Source organism: Alnus glutinosa, chromosome 7, assembly GCF_958979055.1.
Source record: "Alnus glutinosa chromosome 7, dhAlnGlut1.1, whole genome shotgun sequence".
Taxonomy (NCBI): domain Eukaryota; kingdom Viridiplantae; phylum Streptophyta; class Magnoliopsida; order Fagales; family Betulaceae; genus Alnus; species Alnus glutinosa.
Genome location: NC_084892.1, coordinates 20,895,209 through 20,909,501, shown reverse-complemented (window position 1 = coordinate 20,909,501; position 14,293 = coordinate 20,895,209). Strand labels below are relative to the sequence as shown.

At 34.8% G+C, this 14,293-nt stretch overlaps 1 protein-coding gene across 1 annotated transcript; it reads right to left on the bottom strand.

Moving 5' to 3' along the window:
• Nucleotides 1-7,172: 7,172 nt before the first annotated feature.
• LOC133872883 (heavy metal-associated isoprenylated plant protein 6-like) lies at nucleotides 7,173-9,324 on the bottom strand. The gene is made up of 5 exons (XM_062310522.1): nucleotides 9,166-9,324; nucleotides 8,904-9,042; nucleotides 8,482-8,705; nucleotides 8,226-8,304; nucleotides 7,173-7,992 (listed from the first exon to the last, which is right to left on the bottom strand). Exons 1-5 carry the CDS (start codon nucleotides 9,172-9,174, stop codon nucleotides 7,376-7,378), a joined length of 1,068 nt encoding a protein of 355 aa, XP_062166506.1. The 5' UTR covers nucleotides 9,175-9,324; the 3' UTR covers nucleotides 7,173-7,375.
• Between the last annotated feature and the right edge of the window lie 4,969 nt (nucleotides 9,325-14,293).

The following is a 14,293-nucleotide window of genomic DNA, read 5'->3' as shown; positions in this document are numbered from 1 at the left end:
ATTAAAACCTTGCCAAGGAAAACCCAGTTGGAAAAACCTGTGGCGAAGGAAAAAAAGTACATTATTCTTGTGTGTCGTCATATGCTTTAGAATTGCTTCATTAAAACCTTGCAAAGGAAAACCCAGTGGAAAAAACCTTAGAGAAGAAAAAAGAATACAATCAGCATAATCATTTTACTCCCCCTCATTAGGATGAAGAGCTTCAATTGTTTATAATGAAAGATCCTTGAGTCAGCGCATTCCAATGTTATTCACCAACTTCTTAAATGTTGCAGTTGGTAATATTTTGGTAAATAAATCTACTAAATTGTCACTTGATCGTATCTGTTTCACATCAATATCACCACTCTTCTGGAGCTCATGTGTATAAAAGAATTTTGGTGAAATATGTTTTGTTCTATCACCTTTAATGTATCATCATCTGATCTATGTGATACAAGCAGCATTATCTTCATATAATATTGTCGGGCTATCTTTGATTGTGGATAAACCACACTTTTCTCGAATGTGTTGAATTAGTGATTTTAGCCATATGCATTCCCGACTTGCTTCATGAATTGCAATAATTTTTGAGTGATTTGAAGAAGTAGCAACAAGTGTTTGCTTGACAGATCTCCATGAAATAGCAGTACTTCCACATGTAAATAGATATCCTGTTTGAGATCTACCTTTATGCGGATCAGAAAGAAAACCCGCATCTGCATATCCAACTAACTGTGAATTTGAACCTCTTAGATAAAATAATCCCATGTCAGTTGTTCCATGAAGATAACGTAGAACATGTTTGACCCCATTCCAATGCCTTCGAGTTGGTGCAAAACTGTATCTTGTTAGTAAATTAACTGAAAATGCTATATCAGGTCATGTGCAATTTGCAAGATACATGAGTGCGCCAATTGCACTAAGATATGGTACTTCAGGACCAAGAATTTATTCGTCATCTTATCGAGGACGAAAATGGTCCTTTTTCACATCAAGTGAACGAACAACCATTAAAGTGCTCAAAGGATGAGCTTTCTCCATGTAAAAGTGCTTCAGGACTTTTTCTATGTATGTTGATTGATGAACAAGAATTCCATTTTGAAAATGTTCAATCTGTAAGCCAAGACAAAATTTTGTCTTCCCAAGATCTTTTATCTCAAACTCATTTTTTAGATAAGTGGCAATTTTTGTGACCTCTTCTGGAGTCTCGACAAGATTTAAATCATCTACATTAACTGCAATGATAGCAAATCCAGATTCTGATTTCTTAATGAAAACGCATGGACAAATTGGATTATTCTCAAATCCTTCTTTCAATAGATATTCACTAAGACGATTGTACCACATGCGTCCGGATTGCTTTAACCCGTATAAAGATCTTTGTAGCTTGATAGAATAAATACTTTGGGATTTGAAATTATATGCTTCAGGCATTTTGTATCCTTCAGGGATTTTCATTTATATATCATTATCAAGTGATCCATATAAATATGCTGTAACCACATCCATTAAACACATATCCAAACTTTTTGTAACTATCAAGCTAATAAAAAATCTAAATGTAATTCCATCCGCTACAGGGGAATATGTTTCTTCATAATCAATACCTGGTTTCTGCAGGAAACCTTGTGCAACAAGTCTTGCTTTGTATCTCACAATTTCATTTTTCTCATTACGTTTTCGTACAAATACCCACTTGTATCCAACAGGCGACACACCTTCTGGTGTTTGGACTATAGGTCCAAATACTTCACGTTTTGCTAGTGAGTTCAATTCTGCCTGAATTGCTTCCTTCCACATTGGCCAATCATTTCTATGTCGACATTCTTCGACGGATTGTGGTTCAATATCATCATTACTTTTGGTAATGTCAAATGCAACTTTAATTGAAAATATGTTGTCGAAAACAATTTTATTTCTATCCAATATTTCTCCTGTACTTATATAATTTATTGAGATCTCATTATTTTCAGGTACCTGATCCTCTTCAGGAGGTAACTCTTCAGGAGATTCCTCTTCAAGGGGCTCCTCTTCAGGGGATATCTTTCCAGGAGAATTTTGTACATAAAGTTTGGATGGATCAATTTTCGTTGCCTGTGTTGTGGGTAAGGCCTCTTCAGGAGCGCCGATTTCATTTCCTTGTGCTTTTCTCTTCCGGGGAATCTTATCCTTTGCACCAATAGGTCTTCCACGCTTCAGGCGTACCTTAGACTCATTTGCTGCTGTATTAGTTAATTGTCCTATAGGGACTTCTATCTTTGCTGGAGTATTAACAGTTGAAATGTGAGACTTAATTATTTTCTTATTGTCAGTGAATGCATCCGGCAATTGATTTGCAATATTCTGCAAATGAATGATCCTCTGAACTTCTAGTTCACACTGATTTGTACGATGATCAAAATAAGATAACGTTGAATTATTCCAAGTGATTTCTTGTCGTGCTTCTGGCAATGACTTTTCTTTCCCTAGTGATGGAAATATATTTTCATCAAAATGACAATCTTCGAAACATGCTTTAAAAATATCACCAGTTAAAGGTTCAAGATATCTAATAATAGATGGAGAATCAAAACCAATATAAATCCCAAGTCTATGTTGAGGTCCCATCTTAGTGCGCTGAAGTGAAGCAATTGGAACATATACAGTACAACCAAAAATGCGAAAATGAAAAATATTTGGTGGTTGACCAAATGCAAGTTGTAAATGAGAATATTTTTGGTAAGATGTTGGTCTGATCCGAACTAATGATGCAGCATGTAATATTGCATGTCCCCAAGCAGAAACAGGCAGTTTTGATTTCATAAGCAAAGGTCGAGCAATTAACTGAAGTCGTTTAATAAACGATTCAGCTAAACCATTTTGAGTATGTGTATGAGCAATAGGATGCTCAACATTAATACCGATTGACATGCAATAATCATAAAATGCTTGAGATGTAAATTCACCAGCATTATCCATCCGAATAGATTGAATTGGATAATCAGGGAATTGTGCCCATAATCTAATTATTTGGGCAAGAAGTCTAGCAAATGCAACATTACGAGTAGAAAGTAGGCAAACATGTGACCATCTAGTTGATGCATCTATTGGCCCACATGGAGGGTGAATTGGCCCACATATATCCCCTTGAATTCTTCGTAAAAATGATGGAGATTCAAGAATTACCTTAGAAGCGGATGTTTTATTACAAGTTTACCTTGAGATCATGCAGCACAAGGATAATCACTTTGTAAAAGAATCTTCTGGTTCTTTAAGGGATGCCTATGAGAGTTCTCAATTATTCGACGCATTATAATTGTTCCTGAATGTCCAAGACGATCATGCCAAAGCATAAACATTTTTGGATTAGAGCACTTCTGGTGCATCACAACATGTGATTCAATTGTTCTTATTGTTATATAATACAGCCCGGAAGAGAAAGCAGGCAGTTTTTCCAATATGAGCTTCTGGCCCGAAATTATTGAAGTAATATAAAGATATTCGTCACTGCTTTCATTGGGATTTGATTCTTGTACAACACCAATACAACAACTGTACAACAACCCCTCACATGAGGGTGGGCCCCAGTATGTGGGACCCACCCTCATGTGAGGGATTGTTGTACAGTTGTTGTATTGATGTTGTAAATCTAACATTTTCCGCTTTCATTAGTGATTTCAACATGATAACCATTTAGACAAATATCTTTAAAACTGATTAAATTTATTCTAGATTTAGAAGAATACAAAGCATCATCAATACAAAATTTTGTTCCTTTTGGCAATATAATATTTGCTCTTCCAGAGCCTTCAATTAGGTTTGATGAACCTGATATTGTATTGACACTAGCTTTGTTTAATATTAAGTATTGAAAATATTTCTTATCTCTAAGAATTGTGTGCGTTGTACAACTGTCTGCTAGACACAAATCTTCACCAATCATTTTGGAATTAATCATTCCATCAGTATGACTCATACCTCCATACTTAATAAAGTAAATATTAAATTTCATTAATCAAAATAAAATAACAAAATAAAATTAAAATTGACAACATAATGAAAACATATATATATATATATATATATATATATATTTATATTACTACAGGATTACTGTGATTAACAAAATTCATTTTAATCCACTTTTCTTTCTCTTTTATGGATGCTTGATATAGGTCGATCAGATGTTTAGGCGTACGGCAGGTATGCGACAAATGTCTTTTCATATTATACCTGTAACATTTATCGATCTTCATAGTTCTTTGTAGGTTTATTCTGTAAACCTTTGTTTTTATATTCTTTCGCCTCAGTGTGGTTTCACTTCTGGTGGAAATGAACATTTCTTTTGTAAGAATTATGAGTACGTTCTCATTGACCTCTAAAATATATATATATATATATATATATATATTTTCTACCACGTCCACGTCCACGATAATGGTTTCCTTTATTACCACAAAATGAGGTTCTATTTGCTTCAGGAAATGGTGTAGAACTCGTTGGACGAGATTGGTGATTTTTCATTAATAGCTTGTTATTTTGCTCAGCCACTAGAAGACAATATATTAGTTTAGAATATCTTGTAAAATTATGCTCTCGATATTGCTGCTGCAGGAGCACATTCGAGGCATGAAATATGGTATATATCATCATAAGTGCACAGTTTTAACTGTGAGCTAATTTTAAAGAGTGCAACTTCAGGTGCATCCAACAATAATGAGCTTTTTGAGAGGATAACTGTCTTCTGGTACTTGTATCTCTCCCTCAAATTATTCCACAAGGTCAATGGATCTTTTACTATAAGGTACTCATTTTTGTTTAATTCATCATGTAGATGATGGCGAAGAAAAATTATTGCTTTAGCCCGATCCTACTGGGATGCTTGATTTTCATTCATTGCTTTATCACGATCCTGCTAGGATGCTTGATTTTCATTCTTAATAGTATTTCCAAGATTCATAACATCAATATTCATAGCATTATAAAATGATAACATTTTAGTTCATATTAATCGCACATGGATCATAAGATTCATATGTTTTAATATGATTCTTAAAACAATAAAAATTTCTAAGCATATGTTAGAATGTTAATTAACAAAATAGATAATAAGATTACTAAATCTTAAAGAGACTTACAATAATTGAAGAATATCCCACAGATAGCTTTTGATGTTGAAGATCAAAAGAACACAACAACTGGCTAGAGCTTCGTGCTGATAACGTGTTGTAAAATTAATGAAAATTACAAGACAAGATAAAGAGATTGTAAATATGAAACTAGTTCTTCAAGAACTATGTATGATTCTTCTCTATAATTGTGTATTTTACAAAGTACCAAATACTCCCTTTTATAGACATAGAATCATAGTGGGAGGTTAAGGAATAGGAAAGGATAGGACATGAATTAAAAAGCTACATCAATGTATTACATGAATGTTATGGAATTCTAAAAGATGACATGAATGTGTAGAATTCCAATAGATGAAACTAAATGGTCATCCACCAAATGCATGGATGCTTTCATAACAAGTTGCATATTTTAAACTTATTTTTTTTTTAAATTGCAAATCATAGGGACCCGGACCCATGTCATTATTAGCATTAACTATTAAAACTTGAAATTAATTTGATTGTGAATTTAGCATCTACTACTAAAACTTGAAAATAGTCATTATTATTGGGCTTTAATGCTTTAATATGGAAAATATTGTTAAATCAAAACTAGCCGTCATCGTTCGTAGAGGCTTAAACAAAAGTAGCCACTTGGTCGAAAAAAAAAAGAAGCGTGAGCCACGCCTCATGAAGTGAAAGTCACTAATTCGAATCTCCTTTCCTCCTCGTGTGGATATGTCAAAAAAAAATAAAAAATAAAAAATAAAAAGCGTGAGCCATTTTTCTTATTATTGTAATTTTCGTGTTATTTTTAATTATAATAAGTGATTTCATTTTCATGGACATCATGCACAAATATCAACGTTAATTTATTCTTTAAAATATTAGTTTAGTCAGCTGCATTAAATACATTATCTTCAAAATGTATCTAAAAAATCCGTAGCTAACACGGCCCCCCTATTAATTAATTGGGTATCCTTTGTTGCTGCGGAAAGGTGTAGCCGTGTAGCTTTTCATGGCCTTCAAATAAATGGCCATTCAAACTTGTAAAAGCAAAAAACTAATATTTTCTTCTTCTTCTTCTTCTTCTTCTTTTTTTTTTTTTAAATAAAATAAATAAAATGTCATGACATTATAAAAGAGGAACGTTACGTCAGATTTTATTTATTTATTTGAGTGAAAGGAACGTTAAGAGTTACCAAAAAAATTTCCTGTTATTTGATCAAAAAACGTATTCCTTTAATGTTTATTTTTCCTTTAAGATTTATTAGAATTTAATTAAAAACCAATATGATAGTGGGTATACGTATTTAACACATTGTCCATAAAGAAAGTAACAGTGTGACACATGTGTTAGCAAAAGAGGCCGTAGATCGTAAAGTTGATGAATGCTAGCTCGATGAGACTTCAAACTTTATTTCTAATATTATTTTTAGGGAACCTTTTTGTCCCTAGATTCCTTTGTATGTGATCAAGTTTTGTTTTTCTGATTTATATTAACGATACGCTGAGCTATTCCCTTTTTTTGTTTAAAAAAAAAAAGGCGAAAAAATAGAATGACACTAAAAAGGTAATGTAAAAATACTATGCTGACATGGCATCGATTAGTACTTAGTAGCCTTTGGATTAACCCTTTTGTTTTTTTTTTTTTAAAAAAAAAAAATAATAATAATAGTAATCTAAAAACTACAAACCTATTAGCGATATGATATGTCACATCAAAATAGTGTAATTTTGTTATTATTTATTTTTTCTGGTGGGTAGGTAATACCGGGTCCGGATAGGTTCCTTGGTACCAACCAAAGGCCCAATTCAAAGAGACGGTCCCATTTATGAGTAGAAATGCTATCATATTGCTTGTCCGACAACACACATTCCAATCAACCATCATGCCACCAGCTGCAACTGCAAATTTGGCTGATTTAAAAATTAATAGAAATTGATTAATTCTAAACCACGTGGATTTCTCCGAACCAATCATCGTCAACGCATTTGTTATTAGTGAATAACATATTATTTATATATGTTTATTTATATTAATTTCCAAGAAATTAGTATAAACCGGAAAAAAGACGAATAAAACAACAACCAACAACCGAACCCAACACCGAACCGGCCAAAACCAGCTGGCGAGTGTAACCTACACTAGAATTCCAAAAGTCTGGAAGTTTACACTAAAATTGTCCTCATCTGTAATTTCATATATAATCTACTCCTGTCCTTTTCCACTCTCTGTATATACTCCCACTTTATTTACAGTTCTAGTAAAATCTTTGATCGCCCCACCGTTTATTGCCCTCTCACATAACCGAACAAGCGTTGGGATTCTCGTCGCTGAATATCTGCGGCGCGTGCATGGCGTGGGCGTGGGGCACCGCGTATCCCTGATGCAAGTATTCTTGATTCGCGTACCCCTGATTTGCATACCCCTGATGAACTTCCATCGGGTAATTCTGAGCCTGATTAACATACCCATGATGAACTTCCGCCGGGTAATTCTGAGCATGATTTACATACCCCTGGTGAACTTCCGTCGGGTAATTCTGAGCGTACCCGTTTCCGGAGTACCAGTATGTGGGTGGCGGGTAGGGGTACCCATGGTACTCCATCTTGCTCGCCTCCACCTTCGCCCCACCTTCCTCTTTCTTCCCACCATCTCCTCCGCCGCCGCCACCACCTTCTTTCTCTTTCTCTTTCTCTTTCTTATCGCCGCCGCCGCCCTCTTCCTTTTTCTTCTCTCCGTCTCCTCCGCCGCCTTCCTTTGGTTTCTTGTCACCGCCTTCGTCTTTCTTGGGTGGAACAACCTCGACAGTCCTCTTCAGCTTATCTGTGAGATAGGCCACCAGCGCTTTCCCGTCCATTGTGCCTTTCACCGTTACCAGATCTTTGGCTGCGTCTATGTCTACCTTTTCAACCCCTGCGCACCATGAAATGAATGGATTTCGTCACAAAAAGAAATCGAATATACTCAAGATTCCATTTTCTTTTTTTGCGCAAAAAAAAAAAAAAAAAAAAAATCATATTAAAATTGATATTGGTGTGTGCTTGCAAGTTGCAACACCCTAACCGATTAAATTAATTTAATTCAAATAATAACCTATTAATAATTGATCTTTATAATTTAAAACAATGAAGGAATAGTAATCTCACCGTCGAACTTTTTTATGATCTTCCGCATCTTATGAATGCAACCGTCGCAATGCAGTCGGATCTTCAGAACCAACGTAGACTGGAACCACCGAAAAAATCATAATTAGTTTGAGAAAAATCAGATTAAATAACACAAATACAAGCCTCGTTAATAAACCCAGTCACGGACCACCCACGTGGAAAACACGCGCCGTGAGTGCGCCGCGTGTGGATCCAGATTGAGCAAGGAAGGCGCAGGTTGTTAGAGAGAGTGTACCTCTTTAGGTTTTGCGGGTTGCTCAGCATCCTTCTTCTTTTCTTCCTTCTTTGGTTCCTCTTTGGGCTTACTGTCACCGCCACCGTCTTTCTTGGGCTGCGGAGACACGAGCTCCACCTTCTTCTTGGTCTTCTCCTCCAGCTTCTCTTTGATCCCCGTGGGGTCCATTGTCCCCGTTACCGTCAATTTGTTGGCCGCGCAATCTGCCTTGACATCGTCAACACCTACACAAATCGTCAACAATTAGGAAAATTTGTTGGAGATCGAAAAATTCATGTCGAATTTCTTCGCAATTACTACTTGTACGATTCATCCTTGGAAATTTCCGGGAATGACCCATGAAAACGGTTCCCAATTCCCAGTTAACTCAGTAATAAACAACGGATTAAAATATTAACAATTATAGAATAATTCGGTTGTACCTTCGCTATTGCGAACGATTCTCTTGATTTTTTTGGCGCAGCCCTCGCAATGAATGTCCATCTTGTAAACGGCGGTGATTTTGCCGTCGTCTTTCTTGTCAGCGGCCTTCTTTTGGCCCTCATTCTTTCCGCCCTCTTTCTGTTGCCAAAATCAAAAGAAGAAACAAAAATTGAGCAATTTCAACACATTACACGGAACGAATTAACGAAGAACATGAGATTGGAATAAAGTGATCGAAGCTCGAGAGACTCAGAAACTAACCTCTCCCATTGTTAGCAAAAGGCGGAGGATTAATTGTTCTTCAGTCTGCTAATTGTATGACTTTCTTATTGCTTAGAACGGCTGTTTGAAGAGTACTAAGAGGAGGTAACGCTGAGAAATATATAGAGGGTAGGGTTGGTCGCAGGGCTAAGCCGGCGGAAATATTATATTAAATTATTAATTGTATGTATGGTATATGGTATGTATGATATGTGGTGTCGATGATGTATGGATCGCTCATGCGCTTGAGATTTGTTTTTTTATTATTATTTTTTTTTCTTTTTTAATTCTGATGGTGAGGTCAGCAAGGGTGTGCGGTCTCTGGGACTGCCTTGGAAGCCGACTCGATAGTTTTCCGGAATCGACGGCATCGTGACAAATCATCTCATCCTGGTAAACAAACTGACGTGTCACGTGAAATGACGATATAACCCCGAATCAAAACGTGGGGGGGACTGGGACATACAGTACTTATAACTTTATCAGTTAAAACGTTTATAACGATAAATAAAAGTCGTAAAAAGCTCTCCAGTCTCCCCTGCCCTTGACTAGACTAGGCTGGCAAATACGAATTCGAAGTGCAATTCGTGAGTCAAATGAATAACATATATAATTTTACATTGATATTTCGATACATGTGATATAAATGCTCCGTTTGTTTTTGATCTAAAATATTTTTTTAGCGTTTAACTCTTATAAAAAAAATTATCAACGACAAAAATTATCGGTGACGAGATATAGTTACTGGCCGATAGGATTCCGGTCACTTTTACTAAATTTCGGTTACTGTTGTCGGATTTCGCCGATGAAAGTTAGAATCCAGCGACAATGGCCGCATTCCGATTAGTTTTACTAAAATTTAGCTTAATACGGTCTGATTTCAAAGAAATTGGCTGAATTTCGATCGAAATGGCCATCCGCTGGAATCTGGCGATAGTGATCAGATGTCGTTGGATTCCGACAGAAATTTTCAAATTTTAGTGGTGACTACCAAATTCCGGCAATCAGATATCAAAATTCAAAGATCTTCGACGGTAGGTTCGGGTTACCAGCAAACTCTAATGCATGGCGCTGACAAATTCCCATAAATGTGCACGTAAGAATGAAGAGTTGAAATTCTAAAAATTAAAGAGGTTTTTTGGGTCAAACTGAAAATGATTTCTGTTGACTATTATTTTCTATTACACCAAACACCGAAAAAGAAAAATATTTTCCAGATGCCCAAACAAACGGAGCAAAAGATTGGTAATTTTTTACACGATTCATAAACTCTACAAGAACACAATACAAAATTATTATATTAGAGTCCATAAATTTAACCCATTTAATTAAATAGATCAAATTAAAATTAATTTATATAATTTTATACTCACTTTTCGAAAAGATTTGAACTCTGAATTCAAACTATGAACATAAACTACCACCCTTCCCCAATGCCTCCACCGAGTAAAGCGCAAAAAGTTTTGAAAACAAGGGGTAGCCGTAATAAAGAATTTGGCGCCTACTTCCACGGCGGAATATCATTTTTGTCCATTTCTTCCGGGCATATATCGGTATTCGATACTTTGATATCTCTACTTCACATGCTTTGCATGTACTGATTGACCTTAGATTTGGCCTAGTCACGAGCCTATGTAGCAGATTGATACTCGATCGGGAAGGTTCATCCAACCTGCAGTTTTAGGCTCATCCTGGCCGAAAACTCACCCATCGGAGTTTGGCACAAAGCTATAGTTGAAAGGTGCTTTAATCACATCCTTGCTACAAGCCAAATGTGTAATGATCCAATCATTCAACCGTTGTGGCCAACCTGATCACCAACTGCAAAGTAAAGTAGACCGTAGTGTTCTTATCCCATTTTATAGTTTTTGGATGGCTAGGAATTCGAACAGCAAATATAAAAGGGTTTTGATAGAGTTTATTTAGGACTGACAATTTTTTACGCGACTTGCGAACTTGACATGAAATTAAAGGGTTAAAGTTGAAGAGTCTGACCCGTTTAATTAAATGGGTTAAGTTAGAGTTGACTTATATAGTCTTAGGACCGTGCTTCGACATGACCGGAACCTGAAACACGCGACATAATGGCAGGTAATTTTTTACATGATCTGCGAACCCAACACAAACCCAATATTTAGAGGGATAGGGTTAACGGGCTTGAACCCGTTTAATTAAATTGATCGAGTTATAATTGACCTTTATATATATATATATAGTCTTATACTCATGTCTCGAAGCGATCCGAACCTGACACGTGAACACGAATTGCCATCCATTTACATGTCTTACTAATTAAGTTTTGGACAACTCACTCACTTGTTAAGCAGATAAGCTCAATAAATATTTTTTTACATCTGTTGACCAGGTTACCGGTAATTTAGAGAATAAATTAATGAAAAATCCATGGATTATAGCCTAATGGGGCAAGGTTTGATTGTGACAGTGACTTAATTGGGGACTTTGAAGTCTTAAACAGTATTTGACTTTGGTGAGGATGCTTACAACAGCAGTGATGTTTAGCAATAAATAGAAATCCAAATTTGAAGTGTCCTCCTCACTCGCCACTAGTTCTTCGAGGGACCCTTTGGTTAAATGGGAAGAAAAGTAGGGAGGGTGGCTACCAGGGTAGGGTAGGGTAGGGTAGGGTAGGGTAGGGGGGAAGTTAGAACATCCATATTGACTCTGCTGTTTGTTGCTCTCATGTCACGCATGGCGGAAGAAAAGCGTAGGCCCTACGATTGTAGGACCACAATGGTTCCCTACTAGCCTACTATCTTGATTTCCATGCATAAAAAACAATTGTGCATTGGATCTCGCTGCACCTACAAACTGTTTCAACAAGTTTCACCTTAAAATACTGTGAGCTTTTTTTGGAAAGTAAGTGTAAAATAGATTATTGATTTAAATAGTAGTAAGAAGTGATTGTTGTGATATAAAATTAGTGAATGTTTTATGGAAAAGTGAAAAAATTTTGTTTTGTAGTGAATTTTTTTATTTGAATAGTAATAAAAAATTATTGATATGATGTAAAAAGTGTAAAAAAAGTTAGAATGTTTTTTATTTAATTTTTTTTGGGAGAAGTGAAAAAGAAATTAGAAATTTGGCAATGGTAGGGCAAGTATAATAACGAGAGTTTGTCTTCTGCAATGAGAGTATCTAACGTCATGATGGGACTGAATCATGCTATAATTCAATCTGACACTTCATTAGACACGCTTGTGGTTCTCATCGTCTATGCCTTTTCTGTGTGGTTTCCAGCGGGGCAGGTACTACCATGGTCACTCCCAATTAAAGTAGTTACTCTGCTGGTCGCACTCTCCTGCTTTTTTAATTAGAAAAAAAAAAAAAAAAAAGTTTCGCCGTAAAATTAAAATGGGGAAAGTGCACATGCCTTCAAACTATACTTAATTTGGAATGTCCACTGCCTTATTTTTTTATTTTATTTTATTTTTTCAATTAAGGATGGTTTTATCATTTGGGACATTAGAAAATTTTGATAGTTTGTAGATGGATATTGATGCAATCTTTTCTTCGAGATGACCTTGCATATTGAACGTTAGTTTGATGGCGGATGGGTATGCGTACTTTTTTTCAAATAAAAAAAATACAAAGAGAGTAGGTGTGCATGTAAAGTTGTATACTATAAACAAAGTAAAGTAGTCCAATTGTGATTTTAAAATTATCATTAAGCTTGTAATTGATTATCATTAAATTTTAATCTAATTGTAATTTTAAAACCCACCTCATTATTAGATAAACACAAGAGGGACCCGTAGAATTACTCGAGCAAACGTATTCTAAAATATGACTTTTAGTTTGGGAAGAGTTTGAGAGAAAATTAACCAATTATGAATGTTGGTTTAGAGTGGATTAGAATGGTGAAATTTATAGCATATTCTATGTTCCTTGGCAGATTCGTTAGCTAAAATGATTGGATGATTGGCATTTATGAGCAACTTTCCTTTGCCGTTGGCGTTGGCGTTGGCGTTGGTATGATAGCCAGACACTCCAATAATGCGTACGTGACATTCACGTTTTTTGTTCTTTCATTCTCTCAAAATAAATGAAATTAAAAAAAAAAAAAAAAAATACCAATTATTGAATCACGTTTGGTATATATATAACATTGATAATGATATATATATAATATATACGAAATATTTTTCCCGTGATTTGCATGAACCTTACCTCATTATTGAATCCAGGAATATTTTTTGTACGTTGTTTCTTGTTTGCGGATGTCAAGTCCCACAAATTGTGATGGCAATTGGACAAAAGGGTCGGTGTCAATTCCGAACAGGATTTCCCAATATTCTAAAAAAAAATTCTTTAGGCATTTTTCAATAACAACCATCACGAGACTAGAAAATAAAAAATAATAATAAATAAAAAATGAATACCATCATCACAAGTTTGAAACTCTTAACCATGTCTCTGCTCCTTTTTCAATTACCCTCATCATAAGTTTCAGCAGCTTACCCGTCCTAGTCAAGTTTCAGCATCTTACCCGTGTTAATCAAGTTGAGCTTCACCAAGGGTTTTTTTTTTTTTTTTTTTTTTTTTTTTTTTTTTTTTTTTTTTTTTTTTTTTTTTTTTTTAAAAAAAAAAGAAAAGAAAAGAAAAGAGGAGAATCTCTCTCTCTCTCTCTCTCTCTATATATATATATATATATATATATATATATATATATATTATCACTTGTGTAATTAAGTACTCAAACTTTAAAAAGTGTCAATTTAGGGTATTATTCTTTTATTTATTTTTCAATTTCAACCATCCGTTAATATTTTTCATTAAATCTGATCAAAATTCTCAAAATACTTTTTTTTTTTTTAGAAAAAAAAATGCAAGGATTTAAGTGTTGGTTTTGGTTAGAATTTAACAGAATTTGAAAAAATAGACATGCCTGAATTTTTTTAAAATTTTATAATTTTAAAAAAATAATAATAATACATTGGTATTTTAGAAATTTTTATAGGATTTAACGGAAAATTCTAACGGATGGTTAAAATTAAAATGTGAATACCCTAAATTAACACTTTTTAAAGCTTGAGTACTTCATTGAAAAAGTAATAAAAGATTAGAGATTATAAAAAAAGTTTTCCCTTAAAATTTTTATAACTTGTTG

Excerpts from the sequence above, each read along its gene's own strand:
- LOC133872883 (XM_062310522.1), bottom strand. Across the intron at positions 8,706-8,903 it reads AATCGTTCGCAATAGCGAAG|GTGTTGACGATGTCAAGGCA; the intron begins GTACAACCGAAT and ends CGATTTGTGTAG. Across the intron at positions 7,993-8,225 it reads GATCATAAAAAAGTTCGACG|GGGTTGAAAAGGTAGACATA; the intron begins GTGAGATTACTA and ends CATGGTGCGCAG.